Raw genomic sequence first — 26,162 nt, 5'->3', positions numbered from 1 at the left:
TAACAGTCAACAATGTAAAAGCACACTTAAAAGCTAATCCCACTTAATTCTTCATGAATACTTTGTTTCTTTTTCTTAACTAAACTACAGGGCAATTAAAAAAACATCTAAATTATTTGCACTTGTATTTATGAACACTACTGTAAAAATGTTTCTAAATGAAAAACTTTTTAATGGACGGGACAGAAAATGATTTTGGAATCAATTTGGATTTACATTTTAAATATAACTGTACCATATGGCTTTATATACGCACATATACTTGTATTTATATATATATATATATTATATTTTTATATAAAGTGTTCTGCCAATACATCTGTTCATTCTAAGACCAGACTGAAAAGATTTATAAACTATTAATTACCAAAGTAATTTATTAAATGAATAGCTATTGTTCTTCAGCCAAGAGCAGCATACTGCTGAATATCTCAAGTCACACAGTATTTATTGAGATACACATGGAATTGTGCAACTTTTACTGAATACTTGGAAGTTTCTCTCTCATAAAACCTGCATATATAATACAAAACATTAAAATGAAATATATATTAAAAATGCTGTACAGCAAGTGCTATCACAGCATTTTTTTCCAAACAACTGTGCCAAGAAAGAAGTTTGTAGAAATAGAATACAGAGATACTGAAAAGAGTAACTTTTAGATTGGAGCCTTCAGGATCAGTTACATTAAGAATATCCAAGAACATAAAGGAAGTGAACAGTTAGAACCAATCTATGCTAAAGCTGAAAACACAATTAAATGGCTGAATTGGTATCACAATAAAGTCTAGCCAAAGAGCCTTTTTCCATTTTCTAAGACAGGACTGCAGCTTGTCCTAGATCAGCCGGGAGTAGAGGAGTCATGTGCAGCAAGACTCTAATTTGGAAATTATTTTAAAAAGGAAGGCATTGCTCATTGTGTAACTTCCAAATTCACATGGGGAGACTAGACTGAATTATAATTTGTCTATTTGAGTCTGACTGTAACAAAGTTACCCAGAATACTTAAAGGAGTTAATTCAAACTTCAAAGTTTGGGGGAAAAAAAACCAACAACAAAACAACCCAATTCACAACATTTAATCATCACACTGAAGGAAAAGATGACTAAATGCAACCAGTTTGGAATTACATTGTTTAAAATACTATTAATCAAAAACTTTGGGTGAGAAGCAGACAAGGAACATGAAGGCAGAGAAACAGAATGACAGGAGGAAAAAAAAAGAAACAAATAGGGAGCAACAAATGCTCTACCTGATAAATAAATCTAATCCTGTACACCTCCCGCTTCCACTTTAGTTTTCAGGTAAAGAGACGCATAAAAACGTATGAATGAAAGAATTACAACTGCCCAAAGCTTAGCTAAAAGTAACAAAATATTGCTTTTAAGACAGTTTACCTTTTTGACCTTTCTGTCCTTTTTTCCACTTCCAGAACTATATCAGCAATCATAGCCTTTGCCGTAATTTCTACACAGCCTGAAAGCTTAACTCTTTATCAAAATGTCTGCCTAAGTACAATATTTTCTATACAGAGAGAAATTATGTTTCTTTAATCAAAGTATCCTGTTTTAAAATGCAGAATTCTGACAGCCCTGCTTTCCCAGTTTTAATGCATTCCCTAGAATACTACAGAAAAAGTTAAACTGCAGGACAGGAGAAATGCATGTCAGAAATGCAACAGCATGCAAAAATGAATCTATGACAGGCCTGGGGTTTATGAGATTGTAATTACATTAATTTTTGAGACATTTCAATTTTTCCCCAAACTTGAGTGACCCATTACGTAACATTCCTCATTTTCCATCCATTAAAATTTCACTTATGAATACTTCTGACAACTGTCAGCACACTCAGCTTACTCGAAAGGCTATTGTTAAAAATGCATATAAAAGGAAACAATAAAGACAGATACTGTGAATTGTACCTCAGAGAGCAGAAAGTTTCTGGAAAAAGTCAAGGCATGATATTTAAATCTGGCAAAATAAAGCCTTCTATTATTTATCAACGATCAAATCTTCTAAGTAGGCTAACTTAAAAGTGTGCAAGTACCATTTATCCTTCAACGTTATCCTGTATTTCATACACAATTTTTGCCTCCTATCTTTTCATATATTTGCTAATACTCACTATTTATGGGTACTTTGGTAGAAAGCCCATCATCAAGGATGATGCACATTCTGGCCAAACATCACACTCAGGGAGGACTCACTGGAGGTGAGGGTCATGGAATCTCAAAAGCGTAGTTCCAAATTCAGGACCTCGGCTACAAGCAAGATGTGAGGCTCTCAAACTGCCAGCTTGAACTTCTAGTTAAACAGGAGCACGTCAATTATTTTAGGAGAGCAATGGGCACATCCACAGCTGCAGAATTAATAGGAAAAAATGCCATACACCATCATCGTACTCCCTTACACTATTACATTTCCCATGTCTTTCATCCCATATGTAGTTTCAGGCCAACGCTGTCCTGACTTACTGATACTTTTTCTGTCCTTGCTGGAGTCTCAGCTCCCTTGTCCTGGAGTGCTACTGCACGCTGGCTCCTGAGGTCCAGCCCTCCCCAACACAAACCACACCACTGTTTACACATTCCTACATTTCTTCTGCATGGCTGGTGAACACAGGAACTCCACCACTTCTTCAGCTGATTGCAACTCAGATAACTGAATGGAACTTATGAGGCACACATAATGAGAGTTAATTATGTTCACATGATGCAACTGAATTTATAGTCACACAAAACCTCAGCTACTCTGACAATTACACAGACCTAGCAAATCCTCGTGCTCAAGGCAACAAGTACGCTACACTGACTTCAGAAGAGGTAAGACAGGACAAGCATGCCCAGGTGTACTAACCCAAACCAAAGCAGGATGGCTTACCTAAATCTTCCACACAAAATTAAATGTGTGTACATTTACAAAGTTTTAGGCTAGAATTTAACTACCTAAGAAACACATATTAGATTGTTCAGAAATAAACAGCAACAACTATTTTCTTACTTTGAGTAGTTTAGCTACATAAATTTGATCTTTTTACGTACTGACAGAAGACCAGCTCCAGTAGGATTCAAAAGTGTGAACATAAAATCTATCATTCAATTTCACCATGAAGCTTAAAAACAAAAGGCCTCAACAAATGCCTCAAAAAGGATGGCAAGTTTGTACACTAAGTGCTGAAGAAATTTCATTTTCTAAAAAGGCAATCTTCAAGGTCACCAGCTAAATCATCACCAAATGACCTTTACATTAATTAACCAAGTCAGACATCATCTGTTACACTTCAAGATTTTCCCCCCATAAAAACCATTAGTGAAACAGGCAGTAAATGCATCTGCCCAGCCCTGTAATAGCATATATAACCAGCACAGAGACAGTACAGACACCTGATTTCATACCAATTATAGTAAGTGATGCAGAGATGAAGCAGAAAACAACCAAATACATGTGCTGAGTAATAGGAAAAACAAGTCCTATTTGTTTTAATAACTTCATTTTTCTCCTATTCATTAAATAGTTGTAGGACAAACTTTACAAACAAGCAAAGCTTTGATATGCGTGGTGCCATTGTTCTGGTCTTGTTCTAGTACTTTATGCATAGAAATTGCATACCATTCATATATTTGAGGAATACACGCAAAGATACACAGTTCCAGTCAAACAGATATTCTCTCCAGCTAAACTACAAGTGTTTCCCCTTTTCTTTGATCTTTTATGTCACACACAGAGGATTTTACAAAAGTATGATGCCTATGTGGAGGTACTGTATTCTCTACACCAAACAATTCTGTCTGCAATAGAATGGCAGCACGTGACATATTGAAAAGCACTGCAAGCATGCACATGTGCATCCTGGCCAAATTAACATTCCCAGGATTTGGCCCTGGCTTTAAACCACAAATAGACATGTTCTAGTTATATCCTGTAATGATGCACTGTTTGTTTTCATAGCTACTGTATTTTTTCCACACCAATTCAGCAATCACAGAAGTAAAATGAGCACTCAATGTTTCCTCGTTTACTGACTAGTATACAACTGAGTAATCTCCTAACCATCCTTGGAAAAGCTCATGTCCATTTATATAATTATAAATACAGCAGCTCACATTGTGTACACATCCCTCCACTAACACTTTCCCTCTCCTGTTATGAACTGCAAAAAGTAAAAATTTCTTGGGCAGCACATAAACACAACCTTCACTCTTTCAATGGCTCAAAAACAAAGCATTTATAGTTTAAAATATTTTAAATAAGTGCTTCTTATTCTAGTGTATAAATAGAAAACTACTAAGAAAAATATCCACCCTATTCAATAACCAACCACCTTAACTGAAGATAATATTTTCCAAAGCCTTTCTGAAGACACCAGAAGTCATAAAGAAGCTGAAAACTTACATCACAAGTATGAACAAAAGCAATTGTTGTTGTGTCTGAATAAAGCTGACTACAAACACTTTACACTACAACAGGCCCTTTATCGTAAAATCCAAGAACTTTAACAATTTAAAGTAACAATGACATTTTACTGTAACAATGACATTTTACTGGAACTTGCCTGGAACTCCCTGATTTGCTGGATAGCTCTCCACTAGAATATTTACTACACTAGCAGCATCTCTGTAAAACCTTCCCTTCTGACAAGATATTTAATGCTTATTTTCCACACATCCAATATGATTTTTACCTCACTTGTGTATGAACACAAGTTCTGCAGCTCCGTGCTGATTCAAATTTTAAGTCCTGCCATTTTTCTGTGCATATGTGGGAAGAGGGAGGGTATGTTTGTTTATAAACACAGCTAGCATACCTTGTCATACTTCCCAGACTCTAGATGGTAAGAACAAGGTTTTAGAAAGGTGGTTTATTGGCAGTATGTATGGGTTTCAAGTCATGCACGCATCTGCAGACAAGCACATTTGTTGCACAGTGGTCTACCTTTGGACTTCTACCAGTTTCCCCTGCAGTTCAACACCAATTTATAGCAGAATTTATAGAGGAAAACAACAAAGACTCCATGAGTAATCCATGCCAAGCCCCAATTAAGACTTTCAAAACAATAATTACTTGGTGTCAATTGTGCCAGCACTTCTTATATGAGCATGTTTTAAGAATCCAAGAAGGGCTAGCCAAAGACTGCAAACACTTTATTAGCCTTTATTCATTCAAGAGAATCACTCTAAAAGCATCTACAAACCCAAATCTGCAACAGCTGTCTACATTTTTTATTGTAACCCTCAGCACTGTGAAAAGAATAGGCTTTTAGTTCGGAACTAGTTATTTTTGCATTTCTATACAGAAACACACTAAAAAGACTTAAAAGAGACATATGTTAAAGGTTTTTAATTGCCATCCAAGCATTAATAAACTCTTTTTAATGACTGAAACCCTGTTCCTTAAGAGTAAATAATAGCAGTTACCAACACATTCACCTTCTCATTGCAAAAAAGACTCAAATTCTGTAACAGCCTCAAAATGAAGTTGTTAAAAGACACAGGAGCACTACAGAAACCAGCTGCATGGGGTTTCTTAAATACAATATTAAGGTTATCCTTTCTGTCAGCACATATTTAGTTTGCCACCACCTCTTTCAAAGCACTTGCCTTACAAGAAGGTTTTCATAAACTTCTTTTTTGGAGCAAATAATGAATCATGCTAAATCTAAGTGGATTGCATTATTACAAGTTATTTAACTGATGTTTAGAAATTACTGGTGCCAACATACCCCTCCACATGAAGTACTCAGGCAGCTTCAGATATCCTCTAAATAATCATGCAGAGATGCTGCAGAACCAAATGACAAAAGCACGGCTGTCTGTTTTCCTGAGGCAGGGCACACCACTTGCTAACTTTTAAAGGCACAATTTCAGTACAAATTTGATTTATGGAGGAAAAAAAAAATACCAAGTGACTGAAGTAAATAAAGCTAAAGGTCTTTCCCTAACTTCAGTTTTTATGGACAGAGATCAGATAGTAACTTTAAATTTAATAATGCACAGGTTGGCTATTAAAAAAATACGTTTTTTTTTTTTTAATTCTAAATGTGAATTTGGTGGTGCAAAAAAAATCACATTAAAACTATCCAGCAAATTTCTCCTGCACACAGAAATTTTGTGTTTACTTTCCAAGCCCTCAGTGCTGTTCTTCCAGGATTTGGTAACGTCCCCATCCCAAGTCAGGCCCACCCACCAGAGAGCATGACCAGCAGGTTTGCAAAGCTTAAATCCCCAAATTAAAAAAAAAAAAAAAAAAAAAAAAAAAAAAAAAAAAAAAAAAAAAAAAAAAAAAAAAAAAAATCCTACCACAACTATGTTTCTGCATTCAGAGAGATTGGAAAGCCCCTGAAGATTAGCTGAGCCGGCAGAAAAACCCAAACCTGCCAGAACAATTCATCTGGCTTAGATGTTCTTCCTTGCAGTCATATTTCCTGAGGAATGCTCAAACCCAGATGTATTTCAACTTGGATAAACTCTTCTGACATGCTGCTCCTGTGACTCTTCTATGAGTAGAACCCCCTCAACACACCAGAGGTTTGGGAATGGGGATGAAGGAGGGAAGGCAGCCTCTCACCTTGAGGACATCATGCCAGGACTCCTTCGTGCTGTCGGGAGGATGCACGCTCCCAGGGAACAGGCACACGCATATCCCAGGCACACCATGGAGCGCTCCCATGCAGACACCCCCAGCTCTTCCAGGGCTCACTGAAAAAAGCAGTGCCTCATCCCACTGCAAAGGGTGAGCAACTCCCAATGAAATGGCAAGTGAAGCTTTTTTCCTGCCATTTACAATAGTGCTGATCTTCGGTGATTAAGTGCAAACTCTGTTAAAATGTTTGCATAACTTGGTATCTTCCAATATTCAAAGTACTGCATGTTGCTGTGTTTACAGTACACTACCCTGTTTTTACTGGCCTCATACGCCACATAAACAGAGGAGAAGGATACACTGCTCTTATTGTCACAATCTCCCACACTGAACCACATTATTTTAAGTTACTGGTCCTAAAAGGAAAAACAGTTCTAGCATTGTTATTTGCTTCAATTTAATTCCTTGTAATCAATATTAGGCAGATCACTTAAATAAACTTTACCAGACACAAAACTCCAAATGTACAATTCTACCCTGAATTATCAGGCTTTCTGTAATTACAGAAATAATTTAAAAATCCCACATTATCCAGGAAAACAAAGTTATGAAACTATGGTGGTTAGAGAAAAGATGCATCATTTCAACTGTTTTTCAAGACTAATTAATCCAAAGTGAGACATTTAAAAAGTAGATTTATTCCTTAACAGTCACGAAGTTGGCACAAAAAATGCCCTCTTGTGGTACAGCAGAACCCTGCAGAGCCTGCCACGGGGTTTTCCAACTCAGCTTTTTGAACAATGTGAGACTCAGGGCTTTAGTTTTGAAACTAAAATGAGATAAGGAAAGCAGGTTATAAAGTAAACTAAAACTGCAGGTACCATTCAGAGTTTGAATTAATGCTTGCACCCAGTTTCTCTATGTGACTCTTAAATTTTTTTTTTTTTTGAGTGTTAATCTAAGTAGTGAGTACATCTGGCCCTCCTATAAATCTGAGCATAATCCAATTCCTGGGGAAAGCTGCTCTCTGCTTGAAACAGAGCACTTCAGCAGATTCCTGAGTGGGGAGTTTTCATGCTGCTTGGAACTCTTTATTGAGGAATATGTGTAAAAGCAATTTCAACATCTTCAACAATAGGCAACAATTTCCAAGACGGCCTCACTCTTCCGCATGTCAGACCATTAATTCTTAGATGTACCGCTGATTGTGAGGAGAACAACTGATAGACAACTACAGTCAACAGATCTTTCTCTCATGGAGCAAAGCTAGCACAGTACACGTTTTCCTGTTAAAAGAAATGTGGCTGCGACAGCTTCAATTCCCCTACTTGGGAGCAGCATCTTTCACACAGGTATTATTTTTCCATCTTTTCTAGCTCTCAGCCTGCCAAAATGATCTTAAAAGTAGTGGCTCATTTGCAAGCAAACAAACAAACAAACACCAAAAAACAAACAAACAAATTAAGAAGCCCTTTAAACTGAAGTCAACTCTCCATAAGCGCTAAAATCCTGAGGTTCCTCTCCCATCCTGAGCCTACAATACAGCAGAGAGCACATTCTTTAACACATCACTCTCTTGGTTGCCTCTGCTCAACCAATGGCAGTTTGGACAGCCTCCCAAATTATTCATTTTATTCCTGAGGACAGTCCCCAGTAACTTGGGTCCCTGACTCTGCTCCTCTCCAGTCTGCAGTGAGAGGTGTTGCTCTGTTTTTCCCAAAACACAGCTCAAGTAGGAAGCAGCTGTTTGGAGGCAGGGAATACCTTATTTCAGCTGCCAGCTCACCTGCAGCAGCCCACAGCAAGGTCACACTCACTAAGGTGAGCTCATACCAAGTGCTCGGATGGAGCTGGCAGCGGCGGGAGAGAATGGGCAGGTCTGACAGTTTTACATGCGAGACGAAAAAGAAGCATTTTGATCTTTTGCTTCAGCGCAATAATTCAAAAACAAGAAAAAAAAAAAAAACCTACCACTAAACAGTTTTCTAATCTACTACAAACCCTCAATAAAGCATGAAATTTTAGTTAAAGTATTAAGACAACTTTAGAACACAAGACACTTTCATTATTTGAGTATCTGATACTTTTTCTTTTCAGACACAAGGCATCCATGTTTGGTTTTGACAAAGGCATTTTCAAAGTTTTCAGTTAAAGTTCCAAGAATTTTTTTAAAATACTTGTTATGAAACCAAAGCATTTAAAAACGAAGTTATCGTTTAATCCTCAGTGAAATCACTAGGTCATTTCACCTGTAGGAGCACAGATGTAAACTCAAAAGAGTTTTAATCTTTTTTGAGTTTTTCTCAAAACTTGGTTTGTATGTAGCTGAGATGGAAGTCTCCCCACAAAGAACAGGATGCACACACTATATTTGTAGTGGTCTGGCCCCCCCAGACAACAGAACACCTACAAAATGGTTATGGAAACACACACATGGCTGGCAACGAACACCAGAGCAGATTCCTCTGGACAAAGCCCTGCCAGCCATGCTGCAAAGTTACTCAGGCAGTTCAGAAACCATGCAGGATTATGGTGACAGAGGTTAGAAACCAATGTGACAGCAGGGGAAATCAGTGGGATTGAGATATTTTTCATCATTTTGCTCACCCACCACTTGCAGTAAAGATTCTCAAATCAAAAGTCATTGGGCTGCATTCTTCCAGGTGGAACAGTTCAACCGCCCTTTTCTTCCTAAATACAACTGAGCTTTTCATCACTTTTGAAACCAATAAATCAATATTTCCTTCCAGAGTTATCCTCGCTTGTGTCTATTTTCTACATCCTGGTCTTGCTAAACGGACAAGTTTACTATCAGCCACTGAGTAAAACCAAGCCATAGGAAGATCTACAAACCACTTATCCCAACTTATTAAAAGCTGCCATTTTTCAGACAGTTGTATATAGTCCCCCTCCAGTGCTTACAGAATGTAAGCAATAGATTTATGTGTGTACATACACACATAAAAGGAGATAGGCTGAAGAAGGAGAGAAAAAGACATCACAAGTGTCCTTATTACCTCAGAATGGTTGTTAAACCACACCTAAGATTGGAAGAGATTAAATCTCCAACCAGTAGCAGGCTTCCTCCTCAACCAGCCCTCCTCAGGCATATCATAACAAAAAATTCCTCTCTCTATAATTTATCCCAGATCACTAACCTGAGTGCTGTCCCACGATGTCTGCAGCTCTCTTTGTGCCTCTGTCTTCTGATCCTGGAAGGAAATTCTCAATCTCTGTACCCACCCGCCTTGACTCAGCAAGTCTCCTCTCCAGAGCACCAACCTACCCATTTAGGCAGAGAGCACAATTTCCCAATCCCCACAGGAAACAACTCCTCATAATCCTTGAGCAGCTGAATGCTAGGAAGGTCTGTCATTTACAACATCTCTTAGTGTATGCATGTTTCAACAAATGGTATCGATTGCACAGGTCACAAGTGTTTCAGTTTTCTTGAAGAAAAAAGCACTTCCCCATCAGCTACACGGCAAGAATTCATCAGACAATTGTAGGTCCCTCAGTTGTTTGCAGCTACTCCGAGCAGTTAAGATACCAAATTATACAGTATATCCTGTATCCAGGCAACTTTAAAAAGGTAGCTGTGACATTAAAGATAAGCTTCTTTAGCAGGCTATCTAAGAAGACTATACAAACACCCCCCACACACACATTATTATTAAGAACATATGAAGCGGCAGCCCATTTGAGTGGGAAGGTGTGCTTTTTTTCCAAGCATTCAAATAATGGCTTTTCAAAACTCGGAATCTCTAAAAACTGTTATTCTTTTAGTATTTTTAAAGTTTATTTCCACAGAAAGATTACATAAATAAAAACCTGTTTTTCATACCCTGCAGAAACTGTTTTCAACACTGATGGGGGAGGGGGATATCAACCTAAGAACTAGAAAGCTTTGAAGGGCACTCCTCTCCTGCTGCATTTCAGATTAAGTACAAACTCGTTCCTCTACCTGTCAGACCTGTTGACAAGCAAATAGTTCTCCTCACAATTAACCACTTTTAAAAATAATAACAAAAAAAAAAAAAATTCAAAACTTCACAGTTAGAGATATCCATAATCTACTTGAAAAGTGAGTCAGTGAAAGGAGTCTTTATCCCCAACAATGGTAAAAATCGACACATTCAAAATGAAGGAAAATGAGCATAAAAACGTCTGTAAGCTGAAAGTTTACTGCAAACTTCTGACTGACCCACCTGAAACAGCATGAACTCCAGGAAAGACTTAGGACAGAATAGCTCCTGCCATTTTACAAAGCTTTTAAAAGAGATCTAACTATTTTTCCCCGAGCATGAAAAAAAAAAAAAAGATACCAAACACAGAAATATTTCCTCAAAGCAATTTTTGTCAGTAAGTATAGTATTTATCGTGTTTTTGGAAGATGACAAGTGCTCACCTCTCAGATTTATTTATCCAGCATCAGATACCAAGAAAGCCGCCACTAGACAGTCTTTGACCTGCTTGAGCTTCAGGAATACTCTTTGCAGGGGGAGGGGAGAAGCTGCTAGCTATACAATTACAAATGTATTTTAACATAAATGCATTTTGACACAAACTGATTAGGAAGAGGGAATAACTTCGCTGTCAAACTCTTCCAAGATTACAGCTCTGCAACTTTCTTAAAGAATGGAAGCTACCACAAAAGTAGTTGTTACCTTAGATGGAATGACACAGAAAAAAGTTCCTTTTTGGGGTTGTTTGTTTGTTTGGGAGGTTTTTTTTTGTTTTAGTGTTTGGGGGGGGGGGGGTTGTTTGTTTGTTTTTGGTTTTGTTTTGGGGATTTGCTTTGGTTTTTTACACACAGCATTCAGAAGCCCAGAGGGATGTGTTTGGTTTTGCCTAGCAGATGAAGTGTAAAGGCTTGTTTTTAAGACCCTGATGCCAAATCATCTCAGGAGCTTTTCAAAATGCATGCACACATAATTATTTCAACACAATACCACAAAAACCTTTCCTATATTATTTTTGTAAACTCTGCACTTTAACATCATCCTTGTTAATTTAATTTGCCCATAACATAAAGTGATAAAGCAATTAATGTATTCCTTAACTACTTTCAAAATTTTGTTTAATGCTTTAGCTTCTGGGCAGGTAGAGAGAAAATATTTCCTTCTCTCATTCAGCAAATTCAGATAACAAGTATGTCAGAAGTGAAGAAAAACTACTAGGAACACACTTGAACCACCTTTTCTTTTTGCAATTTATGACCCACTAAGAGTGGGAGAACAAATTTACATGGCTTTAGATTAAAACCAGCTTGAAAAATAGAAAAGGAAATCACGATTTACTATTCAAAATTAACCTGAAGCACTCAAGAAAAAAGTACTGTAAGATTTAAAAAATCCATTTGTATCACAGACTATTAAGGCAAATTTTATTTTAGCTCGCTTCAGAAGTAAAATTCCAGTGGGACCCATGTATTAACTGTCACAATTGAAGTTGTTTTGTGACTTCTACTCCAGATCACCAAACATTCATTTCTGGAAACACCATGGTGGAGCATGAAACACTCACTGAAAGATTTCATATATCAAATTCAGAACAATCCAAAACATTACCAAAAAACCTACAAGTAAGCAAAATTATTTAAATGGTTAAGCAGGGTATAGTTCATAATCAGAAGTAAATTTTGTTCAGGAAGACAGCAGTTCAACTATGGACAACTTCTGACGCACTACACTTCCCCACAAGAAGTAATTTCTCTGATTGCTATAGAGAAATTGTTTTGTCTACCTCACAAACAGTTAAAAGCTTCTAGAAGGTTGGGTTTCCTTAAAATAATCCATTCCTAAGTGGCAGATTCAGATGTACCCTAAACTTCTTAACTAAAGATCAACCTAAAGAAAACCACAGTCAGCTGAGAGAGAAGAAAACTCCCTTTAAATCAGCAGAACACTAGAGCTTTCCTAACTCTGCTCCTGCACTCCAATTCTTCATATGGGGAATCCTCCCAAACCATAACATTCTCAATTGACACCTTCTCCATATTTCTACTCACCTCCCCAGCGGAGAGTTCTTACTCTGGCAATTTAACATTTTCACTGCAAATATCAGTAGCCAAAATAAATGGAATGCCAAGTTATTGGCATCAAAGAGCTGCTGAGTCAAATTAAGCACAAAAATGAATAACGCACTAGAATTTTTAATATATTTGCAGAGGTCAACAATCACCAAAATTCACTGAGAACAGCACTTCCAGTACACTTTTCTCACTCAGTTTCATCCAAAACTGTTATACAGACCCAATAATAAGTAAAAAACCATGCTCATTATTATTCATGGAATTCCTGAAAAATTAGATTAAAAGAACAAAAAAGTTAATATATCATTAACATTCTGGGAAAAAAACCAAAATTGTTGATGCTGAATGTTACTTTTAAACTCATTCCATTTGCATTAGTTCAACTGGAATTATCAAAGCTCATCCAGTGCATTAACAGAATTTCTTATTCTGCTGCTAATCACAGAAATCTTAAAAACTCATGAGAAAAAAACATTTTGGAATTTTCTTTCTAGAGAAAATAGATATATTATTCACTAGCAGCCTAATATATAGGGTTTTTTCTATAATCCCCCTGCCCACAAAGAAAAAGCAACTGGCCTGTTTACAATGTACCTCATCCTAAGCAATAAAAACTACTCAGGAAACAGCTGTGTAGCAGTCTAAACATAAACTTACAAGCGTTTTCATCTCTATACACAAACAAGGCTCTTCTGCTCATCAATAATTCAAATACTACTCACATTACTTAAAAACACAATTTACAACTACTTCCTTTTAAGATTTCAGGCAACACTTAATCTGATTTCCACAAACCACAGTTTCCTCGAGCTCCTGCTGTCTGCCCACCACAGTGACACAGAAACAGCACACTGGCAATCAAAGGCACTCCCCAAATTGTTAATTGCAATTCCTCTGTTGCACCTATCGAGGAAGATGAGCTGGATAAACCTGGACTCCTGTAGCTCCCCTCTCTTCAACTGCAACTTTTCTGGTGAGGGAAGTCACATCATCCATACCCAGGAACTTCCAATTTTCCTCCTTGATTTCTGTCCTTAGCCCATGTTATTTATCAATACCATTTAACAGTTTATTGCTGACTGCTGTCTCTGATCCATGGGGAAAAAAAACAAACAAAATCCTAGGACTTTCCTTATACGCAATGCTGATACAGCAAATGGTGCAGAAAGAGAACACAGATTTGAAGGGGGAGGGGGGCAGAAGCTGCATTTGAAACCACCCATATTATCCAACCTAAACACTGTTCCTGGCCTTTTCAAGTCCACACTGCTTGCTGTCCAAAATGCTTCATCTCTTTTCAGATTTCAGAATGTACAACACATCCAGAAGTCCACACTGAAAGGATTTCAGTTTACTACTTACCTCGTTTTCCAGAAGTATTTCACATCCTTCCTGCTCTTTTGCTAACTTTGATTCTTTTCCTTACACAAACTCAGTTTAAATAAATAGTGTTTTGCAGCCAGGCTGCTGTAGCCAGGTGAGGGTCAGCCTCTTCTCCCAGAAACAGGCAACAGGACAAGAGGAAATGGCCTCAAGCTGCACCAGGGGAGATTTAGATTGGATATTAGAAAGAACTGCTTCACCAAAAGGGTTGTCCAGCACTGGAACAGGCTGCCCAGGGAAGCAGTTGAGTCATCATTCCTGGGCATGTTTAAATTCATTGGCACTTGGGAAGTGGTTTAATGATGGACTTGGCAGTGCTACAGTACTGGCTGGACTTAATGATCTTAAGTTTTGTTTCCAATCTAAATGATTCCTTACAGTAGTCACTAAAAGGAGTAGATGTTTCCTTGTAGTGCAGAAATCCACCCAGCACCAGGGTTATTTAAAATTTAAACCTCGTGCAAAATTTGAAGACATTTCTCCTGAAATTCTCTGGATCACCTGGCAAAACCAGCCATGTTGTTGCAACACTTCAAATTGCTCAGCGAGAGAGAAACCACCAGACTGTTAAAATCCACATTATTTGTAAATCTCTCAGCAAGGACTACTCTACATCAGTACAGCTCCTGCTCAGCAAATACTGGGTATTATGTTTAAATGCCTTATTCATGTATTTTAATAACTTGTGTTTAACCTTGCACCAGATGCTATGGGATAGCAATGTTAACTGTGACTTCTGCTTCTACCTGAAATAGTTTTTAATCCTTCAACTTCAAGGAGAATGCAGAAGCAAAACCCAGATTTCATGCCCAACAATCTAAATGCCCAGCAATCACATGCCACACCAAGGAAACATACATAAAGTCATAAAAGTGAATGCTGTTTTAATTCTTTCCCAGAGGACACTGTCATAGACAGACCTCAGTAATTTCAATTTCCCTTCCACCATTCTGGTGTTTCCGTATTTCCTTAGACAATACTATATTCTCTGGAGGCAGGGAAATGCAACTCTCCAGAAAGACTCTTGATCCAGAGATTTGGCTGTCCACCTTCTTAGACAAGTTAGCAATAAGGAGAAAAAAACCAGACAGTGACACTGGAAAACATCTGTTACACTGATACACTTCACCGAAGTAAAGATTTATCATTCCACATTTCAACTGAATGGACTAAATATCCTGTGAAATGAGTATATCAAAGCCCAACTTGATACCTGTAATCTCTTCATTTGAAGAATTTCATGTAATGATTTTACATGAGAAATAAGTCATTGACTTTTATTTTTTTTCAAATGAGTTCAAACTGCACCTCGCTACAAAGCCAACTGAAAGAGCAAAAGGAAAGTGGTTAGGCTATTTAAAATTGAATACTGGGAATAATAAAATGCAGTGTTGAAGCAATAAATCTCATCACTAAATTAGACAGTTTTAGGCAGTCAAGCATTTCTGTGCTAAAAAAGTAAAGCACAAAAGTAGCATTTAAAGAATTAATCTATGATTTCCAAGGAAGGAGATAAAAACATCTGCTCAAGCCACTTGACAATATAATTGTCTTAACTGGAAAGCAAGCAAAGACTCTACATTTAAAAAATTACATGTTCATGAATTCCACTCTTTAAGTAAAAAAATTTTAAAATAGGGCTCATATTCTGAGATTGTAACAATAAATATCAAGTGTTTGAGAACTGTCGTCTAAGAAAAATGGATTTCATCATCTTGCAGCTAACTTTTATTTATTTAATTTTAATTTTGTCCAGGAGATTCAGTGTGGTCTTCAATCACCATGTCCACTGTGGAACAACTGTCTACATCTAGATTTTGTCAGTGTTTTCTCACCATGCAAACAGCTATGTTATATTTCCTGATCTTCAGCAAAAGGTACAAAAAATATGACTGCTTTACCCGCCAGTGAAAATTACATAAAACAAATCACACCCATTAGCACAGCTCTGCCTCCAGATGTGTTTAAAAATTTTGCTGAAAAAGATCTAAGAGATCTGTTATGCCAGGTATTAGGATAAGGCCCAATTATTTCCTTTGATTCAAAGTAGGCATGGAACTCAAGCACTCAGAGGGTAACATGAAGAGCACACATTTAAAATATCCAAAAATTGGCTTCAAAAGAGACACATTAAAAAAAAAAAAAAAATTACTTTAGCTTTTGGCCTCTGATTTATGCTGCTTGATAGACAAACACTGCCTTCATGTTTTCATTGCTCTCCTTTATATTGGTACCAATTTCCTAAGTTAATCAAAGCAAATCTTCCTTCTCCCTTGAAAAAAACCAAAAAAGTAACTGCAAAAATAAATAGCAATAAACGTAAAAGTTAAGTGAAAGCTGCTGCTCAAGCATTTTGTTACTTTGAAGATGAATGTGAAAATATGACATTTTGAAACAAATATGATCCTTGCAAAAGGCAATAACTTTTTTTCAGATTAAATAAAACAGAAAATTAACAGCAATTTCCTGCTTACTCGTATTTTCCAGAGTCTATACAGAGCTCCTCGAAAAAATCACCTGCATGTTGCAGAATTAACATATATTTTTTCAAATGCTTCAGTAAGCCCTTAGTTCAGGATATTTGGTCTCTGGTAAGTAAATAAAAATATAATAAAAGCCCTCACTTGACAAAGAACTGTAAATAAAATCCAGTATTACTCAAATGCCTCATTTCAGCAGTGCATCCCAATCTCATTTTAAAAGTTTTGGTGGTTTCGGTTGTACTTTTTATTAAACTAAAGATAAAACCTTTAAAGATACAGAGAAGCAATAAGGAAAACAAGGCTTCATACGCAAAACTTCAGGCAGAAAAGCACATACCTACTATTGGTAACAAGGTTTTGTACCTGTCTAGACAAATCAGGGACATTCTTGCCAATTACTCCGCGGCAGAGAATCAAAAATAGAAGGGTTGGGCGCTTAACCAGATTCTTCTTGGACTTTAACATCTTTAATTACAAATCTGCTTTTAAATTAAAAGTTCTGCTTCTAAGGATATAGAGCAGACTTTGTAAAATAGTTTAATAATGCTGTAGGAAAAGAGAATTAAGCTATAAATAAAATGTCCCATCTTTTACCGTTATCCAAACTGGGGCTTAAAAAAAAAAAAGTTTAAAAAGTACATCTAGGAGGAAAAGATGAAACAAATTAGATTTAGCAGCAAATTAGAGTCTACAGTCACACTGGCTAGAATTGGATGTGATATTAAATAAATGTGACACCACATTTATTTAAGTCGGTCTTTGCAGAGATCTAGCACTTCTATACTGAAGCAGTACACTTAATCTGTACCAAAGAAATGTAAATATTTGAGATAGCAAACTTGAATCAGTAGTGAGATTAAAACTCATTTTAGTATAATCCATCTGCAGCAAGTGGAATGATGGGAAAATGAAAGGTATAGAACACATATATTTCACAGCATACACTTCTCCTTTCTCTGAAGCACTTGCTAAGATCCTTCAGGATTGCCAGACCTGTCTGGGAAAAGGTACTTTTTTGTTTCCTCCATTTATAAAATACATCAACATCTTGCACTATCGGCCTGAAGATAGGTAATCCTATTCTCTAGGTCCAGTTGCTAGAGTTTACTGCTGATAGATTGAAGAAGCAACCTTTTTCAACAAAACATGTGGCATTAATATCAAGATTCTGCTGTCCCAAATATTTGAGATTCTCTTGTTTCTGGCAGATATTGGGTAATTAAGGAAATAAAATTAAAAGTGTTGAATAAATTATCTGTTTCTTCATCTGATGTGACAGGCATATTGCACAGTTGTAAAAGCAGTCTGAAACGTAACTCAGAGTTATGAAAACTACTTTTAAGACTACAGCAATACCTGCCCATTACAGCGGTATGACTGTATTTATTCTTAATCTTTAGACACACTTTCAGAAATATTGAAACCCTCACTGCCATATATACCTTCTTTAAAAAGGCACATACATTCACCTGCACAGATCCGAGGAATGCACAAGTGGACACCACTTTAGGAAAGAGGCTGAATGAATGGATATTTTTTCTTACACATTAATGTTCAAAAGGCTGGAATGTGTAGTAAACAAAATGCGGAGGCTGGCAGCTTTGAAAAACCAATTCATGCCTCTGCACTACAACACAAGGAAGCCACATAACCCCAACAAGAACAAAAGAATGTTGCTCTGTTTCCCAGAAAACTTTGATTTCCAGAAGCTTTCAATGCCTAAGAAAGCATCTCACTCTAAGTGTGTGTTATCCTTGCTGGCCTCTTCAGGCAGTCAAAATTCAGTTTTCCTACCTGTGTGTGTCTTGGAATAAAGGCAAACACAGATTCATGAACTAAGCTAAGTACTTTGTGGTGCAGCCTCACTTTAAAAACAAACTCCAGCACCTTCCCTTATGTTCTCCTCCCTTCCCTAAGGAATGCACACAACATCCCTCTTCATTCACATACCTTGCTGAACCAAACCACACGTGGCGTTTTCCTCACGCACAGTTCCAAGCTTGCTCTTCCAGAGGGCACTCCGAAGTTCAGGCATCGTAAACAACATACCCTTTTCCCGCTTTCTGGAAACTGAACTACAAAGCACTTCCTCTGCTCTCTGCAATTGGTAGCCAGTCCTGCCCAAGCACAAATCCATCAGCATTTACTGCACTCATTAATGAGTGATCTCCCATTTTAACTGTTGTCAAAAAGGATACTTGATTGTTTCCCCAGCTGGAATGAAACACAGCTACTGTATCCAACCAGCCCATCCAATACTCCCAGATCAATTCTGCTCACAATCCAGGACAACAAAAAGTATTAAACAGGCTGTCTGACCAAACCTAAAGCAGGAGAACAAAGGACAGGAAACAGAGACACAGAGAAACTGGTACAAGTAGTGAGGTTTACTTTTACTGGGCATAGTTCTGCTTTCCCCTAGTCCAGACGGAACACTGTCCTTCAAGAAAATTTAAAATGAGAAGAGGAAGAACCGACAGGGTTTTCCCCGGCCTGGCAGCTTTCCTCCTGCTGCCATGAGCCAGCAGAGGCCGCTCAAGACCATGGATCGCTCCCGCAGAACTGCGGGATGGGGACAGCGGCTTCCCGACCCTCGCTTCTCAACACAGCAGACACTTCTGGATTTTTCTTCCACTTCTCGGCTCCACACCCACTTTCCCACCCGTACAAATTACCTCAGTGAAGTCTAGTCCCCCTCAAGGACAACTCCCTACTGCAGGCTATCACTGGTGGCCAGAATTCACATTGCTGCCCATGGTGCTCTCAAGCATACCCGAACTACGTCTTCTACCCCTTGCTGAGGAAACACTCCAGGTTTCTTTCCCTAGAATTTTCCCCACAACAGCCTAGAGCACACAAAACCCACTCATTTCACCAGAGACTACCCTCACATTTTCTAAAGATGGTGTGAACTATCACTTTCAGTGAAGTTCTAACATGGTTCCAGCTACTCAATTTCTCTTCTCTCCAGGAACTCCCCCCAACTTGAACTGGCCATGCAAAGCAGTGACACAGTGAAGTGGTTCACGGGCCAGCTCCTCACAGGTGGGTTTCATGTCAGTTCATACACTTACTTACACATTAACTTTTATTTAAGCACCGGGTCAAGAACCACAAAGGACATCATCTACACAGAAGACCTCATCATGAGGGTAATCACTATGCCTTACAGTAGCTAAGTGCTCCAGTATCTTTTACTTCTCCATCACAGAGAACAGAACAAGAAATAATAATTTATTTACAGCAGGTCAAGGAACACATACAGTAAATTAGTGTTTTAGCCCACCTAAACAGCCACAAAAAAAAGATAGTTTTCAGCATCCTTCTAGGAGTGGGGAAGACAGGAATTTCTGCAGGGCAGAAGAAACCTGTTGATTAAATTTATTAATGAGATTATAAAACAATCTCCTCACATAATCAAAAGGACTGATCTCAATAATCCAGACTGTCTCTTCCCCTTTGGGCTTCTGTGATTAAATAATCATTAAGTGGGTATCATCTGAGCTCCTCTATGGTTTTCAGCGACATTGTACCTGAATGTACATGCTTGGCACAGCAGAATCAAAAAGGCAGACTCCCGCTTAGTGTGCTTTGCTCTTTTGCTATTTCCAAGCACTTGAAATACATACCATGCATATTTCCTACACACAGTACAGGCTAAATACAAGAATTAAAGAATAACAGTTGCAAAGAGCTACTGACTATTGCTATTCCAATTTCATGGGTTTGTTTCTTGTATATTCACTTTGTTACCCAAAGAAAAGGCCAAGTTGAACTAGAAACTGACTTCAGAAACAAATAAAAGGTTAACTTCAGAGATTTAAGTGCTGGATTCTACTTTTTTGTTCCTAATTCTAGGCTACAATTTGAATGCATGGTTACCTTTCAGATGTGCAATACCATTGCAGCTTTCAAAAACAACCTCTGTAGTAGCAGTATGCTTTTTTTTAACATATTTAAATACAAGACAGTTAGGTATATAACACTGCGAGAACAGATCCCTTCACACCCATAGCCGCCTCAATCTTTGAAAGCTGTAAGAAGGTAATAAAAAAGCATTCCACACTTTCCAACTTCCCCAAGTCTTTAGGATGATCAGAAAAAGCAAATGGAAAGGAAAACCTGCTCTATAATGCATATGTACACTGCTTTACCATCATCTACTACCCTCATTTTTATCATCACTACCCTGCATGTCCCATATCCTTCCCCTGAAAGAGTTTGCCAACCACAATCAGTATTTCACATCAGCAAGCCAACCACCAGAAACAAACCAGAGCCAGTACTGTCCAGTCTTCATTCAGTTCCACATATGCTCAGCAACAACCTTTCTGCAGTGAGTCTCCCATAAAGCACTCACCCCACAAACACAAGGTATTTGAAAAACATCAGTAAACAAACAAAAAAAGAGATGAAAAAATGCAGTGCAAGCTTTATTCAGCACTCAAAAACTGTGACAACCATGGTACTTTCAAAGACTACTACATGGAGATCCAGAAGAATCAGTTTACACATCACCTATTTAATGTTTTATTTAGTGATTTCAGGGTACGAGGCAGCACTGCCCTAACTGAATTTGCCACCATCAAGAAAACCTGAGGAATATTTGGAACAGAGAAAAACATTTGCAAAGATATGGATGTGCACAAATGGGAAAAACTGGAATGTAGCTTCCTAGTATAAATTACAGTTCTTAAAACTTAAAGCACTAAAGAAAAAGAAAGACCTGTATGTATCAGTCAGTTGGCAGCATTCGCATGTGCTGTCAGTGTGGGCATCTTCCCTAAATAGGCAAACAACCTAAAATGCAGAAAACTGAGAAATTTTTAGAGCCAAGAAAGCACTTTTGTTGTTTGAAAGCTACACAAAAGCTCACTCCAGCAGAGGATTCTGTTCGCTCACATGCAACAAAGATGACTTCATATTGCAAGAGGTGCAGAGAAGAACTACAGGATAATCAGACGGAGAGCCCTTTTTAAAAGGCTGCACAAAGAACTTGGCTTGCTTACTAGAGCAAAAAAAGGCTAAGAGGGAATGTGATTTCAGACAAGCATCTTGAGTAAATAACCAAAGGGAAAACAGAAACCCTTCAACTACAGGATAGCTACCCAATTACAGAGCAGCAAAAACCATTCTAAACCACAGCACGTTAATTTTGAGAGGTTCTATACAACAGAAGTGGAGTTTTGGAAATTTTCAAACTCCTGTTAGGCAGAAAAGGGGAGAAAATCTTACCTGGTTTTGATATGAAGCTTAACCAGTTATAAAATTTTGGTTTACTTTATGATGTTTCAAAACTTTGTTTTGCTAAATGATGCTTCAAGTTTGTCCGCAGCATTAAAAGTAGCAATAAAGACTGGAAGTAAATGGACATAAGATTTGTTTTTTCCATCAAATACAGCTCACATCCCATGTTCTATCTTATATTTTTATGATTTCAGAAATCAGTTGCAAAAGTGGAGTTAGCCTGTATCTATTTAAAGAAAATGTCTGATTGAAATTATTTGAAACAGAAATATAATTAATTAAATTAATTAATTTAATAATTAAACAGTTAATATTTTTAACTTCATTAGAGAAATAATAAAACTTACAAGATCCATTAAGTGGCCAATGTGGCAAAACTACAATAGGGCGTAGTAATTGTAGAAATTATCACCAAGGGGAAGGAACTTGGAACATTCTTTCTGACACCCTTTAATAAATTAGTAGCCAAGGAGTAACAATGTGCTTGTGAAATTTCTGTAGACAACACCCGACTAGAACTGTCATCAGTACAAAGAGGACTGGGTAGTTATCCAGGAGAATTCATGGGATTTGAGAGCTGGAATGCCAGAAAATGGAATTTAATAGTACAACATGTGAAATCATGCGTTTAGGGACCGGTAACCTTTTCTGTAAGCTGAGAACTCATCACGTGAAAGCAGCACAGGAAGAATGAACAGAGCAGTAAGGTACGGAAATCATCATCTAAGGATACTGATGTTTACATGAGCACAACAAGAACTCAATATGCTCATGGAAGAAAAAAATGAGAAATTCCACTAGGCTCAGGAAGCCTCCGAGCTGAAATTAGAGAGGTTAGAACAATGCTGGGGGAAGTATCACTGCCGAAGTGTTAAAGACTGTATTCCATATCAGGAGGATCTTTGGTCCGAAGCAGTTCAACCGAACAGATTTATGTTAAAACATTGCTTTGTCCATTCACAAAACTTTGTTTGGCTAAAGATGATTGAGTTTATTAAATTGCTTAGTAGAATATATACTCCATTCCTTCCTTCATTTCCTGCAGCAGTTCCAGCCCAAGGTAAAGAACACTATTAGCACAAATTATGAAAATGTAGTGCACATAAACCTAATTCAGTGGATCAGAAATTAAAAGTTTTGTAACTGCCTGACAAACGAGATAAGAGATGGTCTTCCGAACAGAGCAGTTGGGAAGATTTTAAGCTGCTCTAAAATTGCACTAGGAAGTTTCTGGACAGGATAGAAAAACAAATAGATGTATTCCTACACCTAGAAGTTTTTGTATCCATGTAAAGGATCTGTTTACAGTACTTTTACAGACTGGATAATAAGCCATCTCTGGGCTGTGCAACCAGCAGAACTTTTATTTCTTCCTTTCAATGCACTGGTCATAGATAAAGGGTGGCAGCTCTAAGTGTTACTGAGCTGCTCTCCAATGCTTTGCTACTACCTCCTGCTCAACAGTTAGGGCTAAACTAACCGCCTAGCCCAGCACTGTAAGGAATTCTCTGGCTCAGACAAATAAACATTGAATGCCCTTTTTCTCCTCTGTGGGTGAAAAAAGGACATTATAGGATCATCTGGAATTTCACTTAACAAACATCCAACATGTGAGGCATATGTTATACCTTCAGTCAATTGCTCCTTCCCCCGGCCCAGTATGGTTTGGAAGTTTGATATTTACTAAAACCTCATGTTACTCAAAGATTTTGGGGTACGCTCTGCAGGTATTTCAATACTGGACAACTGTGACACTGCTGTCACTAGTGGCTGGGGCTGTACTTAACAATTTAGGTTAGCCATCCCACTCCTGCACTGAAGCAATGAGATAGTCTGAACATTTTCGAATCCTTTTCTGTTGGTTCCTCTAAATTTGTCAGACATTCAGATTTCCGAAGGAAAATGCAAAGACGTCACACGTGACACATGACTCTAGACGTACCAGAGTTTTACTAATTTGATTAAATCTCTGCTTTTATATCGGTGTTTGGCTTTGTAAAAGCCTTATATCTACAATGTTCGAAAGAAGCTCCCTTAGTTATCCTGCTTCACCGCTACACGCTTGCATCTCATAGAGTAAAAGCACCTCAATAAGCAGCTTCTAACTGCTCTCTGAACAAGAAACGCCACATGAAAGATCCCGACAGCAACCACCAGCCCTGGCAAAGCAACTTCATCCGTTCAGCTCCGTCTCTGGGAAATGACACTGGAAGCCTTTCACTTGCAAAACTTCCCGGGGCTGCGTCCACAGCCACGAGCCATTTAAAATAACAAAACCACCATCCACCTCGGCCGGCGCACAGCAAGGCAACGCTCCACCCGCCGCAGATCTCACTGTAAATAGCGGGGAGGTGGGGAGCAGCCAGCTCACAAACACACACACACACACACACAAAAAAGAAAAAAAAAAAAAGAAAAAAAAAAAAAGGAAAAAAAACCCAGAGAAAACTGAAGTGCCGCCTCCAAGGAAACCTGTTGCTGACCAAAGCCAGAGCGAGGCTGGGGGGATCCCGCATGCCGCCGCGCCCGGAGCCAACTTTCGCGCTGGCACGGCGCACCCCGGTGCCGCTTTCGCTAGAGTGGATTATTAATGAAGCCGGCGGACGTGCGGAGTCGGTGCGGGGGCGGCCGGGCTGAGCCCGGGCCGCGGCCAGCGCCGCGCCGCCAGCGCCCCCGGGCCCTGGGCGCGAGGCCGGTACTCACTCGATGAAGTAGCTGGCGCCCTCCTCCGAGAACCCCTCCTCCCATCCGCGGGGCAGGTCTGCAAGGCACGGGGAACGGGGAAAGAGAGAGAGAGAGAGCAGGAAGGGAGGGGTGAGAACTTCTCCCGCGGAGCTCCCCGGCCGCGGGGTGAGGGGCGAGGAGGGGTCGCCGCGCCGCGGGCACCCACCTGAGCGGATCATGTGGCCGGAGTTGACGGGCTCGCCGGTGCGCGGATGCAGCCAAGTGGTGGCGCGGGTCAGGTCGCTGCGAGGGAGAAGCGGAAAACATGCACCTGTTAGCGAGGGCGGCGGCGGCGGGCGGGAGCGGGGCCGCGCTGCCCCCCCGCCGCTCCCGCGGCGGCCCCTTACTCGATGAAGAAGACGCGCCCGTCCCTGCAGACGCCGTAGGACCAGTGCTCAGGTAGAGTGTCCCGCCCCACCGCCGCCGCCATGTTCGCCGTGCGCGCAGCCGGCCGGGGCGGGGGTGCTGGCGGGCGGGCGGGCGGTCGGCGCCCGGCGCCCGGCTCTGCTCGGCAGCGCCACCGCGGCGCGGGCGGGGGGCCACACCTCCCGCCCCTCGGGAGGCCGCGGGCACGGCGGCGGGAGCGGGAGCCTGCGCCGCTGCCGCCCGGCTTTGTCCGCCGCTGCCCCGCGCCCGCCCCCCGGCCCCGCGTGGGTTGCCGGCCCCGGCGCACCCGGCGAGGCGCAGCGGCCCCCTGCGGTCACCCCCGTTGTCAGCCCCGGGGCCGACCCCGCGGTCAGCGCGGCGCGGAGGCCACTCGCTGGCGGGAGTCGCGCATCCCCTCAGGCGCTGTACGCCCGGCGGAGGGACCAGGATTGTCTCGTGCCCCGCTCCGGGAACCCTGGGAGCCGCGCCTGGAGCGGGGGATGTACAGGTGTGAGCGCACCTGGCCGCCGCCGTGCCCCGGCGACGCGCTCGCCAGCGGTCCAACGGTGAGGAGGGACAGACAGGCCGCGGGGACTTTGAACCTCGGGCGCAAGGTACGGGGGCACCAAGGTTAAAACATCGCAGAGAGGCGGCAGCAGCAGCCGGCTGACAAAGCAGAGCTGTCACCGGCATCGGGAGGGACCTCTGCCAGCCCCTGTGTACATCCATGACCTAGAAAAGGCAGAAGGGTAACGTGAGAACCCGCTCGTTGCATTTCAGTGAGGCTGGGCTGTCTCCCAGTCAAACCAAGACCCTAGCTGGTGCTGGTGTGGTGTGTGCGGATTCTCCAGCTAGAGTTAAATGCTCCAGTCACTCAAAATGTGGTTTAGGGACAGAGCGGATGGGACGAGCAAGAAGTGGGCTGCCGTACAGCAGAGTCCGTAGGTTTCTTATTCTCATCCTAGCGCCGGCCAGCGGAGCGAGGACGCGTGCCAGGTGGGGAGTCCTAGCCAGTGCCTTGGCTTGGCCGGAGACGTAGTTGCAGCAGGAGAGGAGGATTGGCAAAGCCAAGGGGTTCGGCGTGCAGAAACGACTCTTTCAATGAGGTGGAGGAGCCAAGCATGGCTCTGTGAGGTTCTTGCTGTCTGATACTGGAGAAGAGAGAAGGATCAAAAAGGCAGGAAATGAGACATTTGCAAGCTTGGCATAGAAGGAGAGTGTTAAAGGGGGAAGACAAGCTGCAAAGAGGAGTGGGAAAGGGTAGGTGGGTCTGACTGGGGACAGGTTAGTGAAGAAAAACAGGAGACCAACTGAGGACACGGCTGTGGGGGAGAGGGAGAATG

The 26,162-nt window shown here is 40.2% G+C and overlaps 1 protein-coding gene across 6 annotated transcripts in view; it reads right to left on the bottom strand.

Annotated features, from left to right (window-relative positions):
- The window catches only part of PLEKHA7 (pleckstrin homology domain containing A7), a 146,877-nt gene extending 121,963 nt beyond the window's left edge, over positions 1–24,914 (bottom strand). For 4 of the 6 annotated variants that reach the window (XM_040066014.2, XM_040066010.2, XM_040066011.2 and 1 more), the window contains exons 1-3: positions 24,801–24,914; positions 24,620–24,696; positions 24,433–24,490 (exon numbers count right to left, since the gene is read on the bottom strand). In XM_040066014.2, the coding sequence (XP_039921948.1) occupies positions 24,433–24,490; positions 24,620–24,696; positions 24,801–24,883 (218 nt within the window). In that variant the 5' untranslated portion in view covers positions 24,884–24,914. Of the gene's footprint in view, positions 1–24,432; positions 24,491–24,619; positions 24,697–24,800 lie in introns of those variants that run through there. The other 2 variants (XM_040066018.2, XM_040066017.2) reach the window with 2 other exon arrangements.
- Between the last annotated feature and the right edge of the window lie 1,248 nt (positions 24,915–26,162).

The sequence above is a fragment of the Hirundo rustica genome, chromosome 6 (genome assembly GCF_015227805.2).
Source record: "Hirundo rustica isolate bHirRus1 chromosome 6, bHirRus1.pri.v3, whole genome shotgun sequence".
NCBI classification, from domain to species: domain Eukaryota; kingdom Metazoa; phylum Chordata; class Aves; order Passeriformes; family Hirundinidae; genus Hirundo; species Hirundo rustica.
Note: the sequence above shows the minus strand (reverse complement) of the source record. Positions and strands in the feature narration are given on the sequence as shown.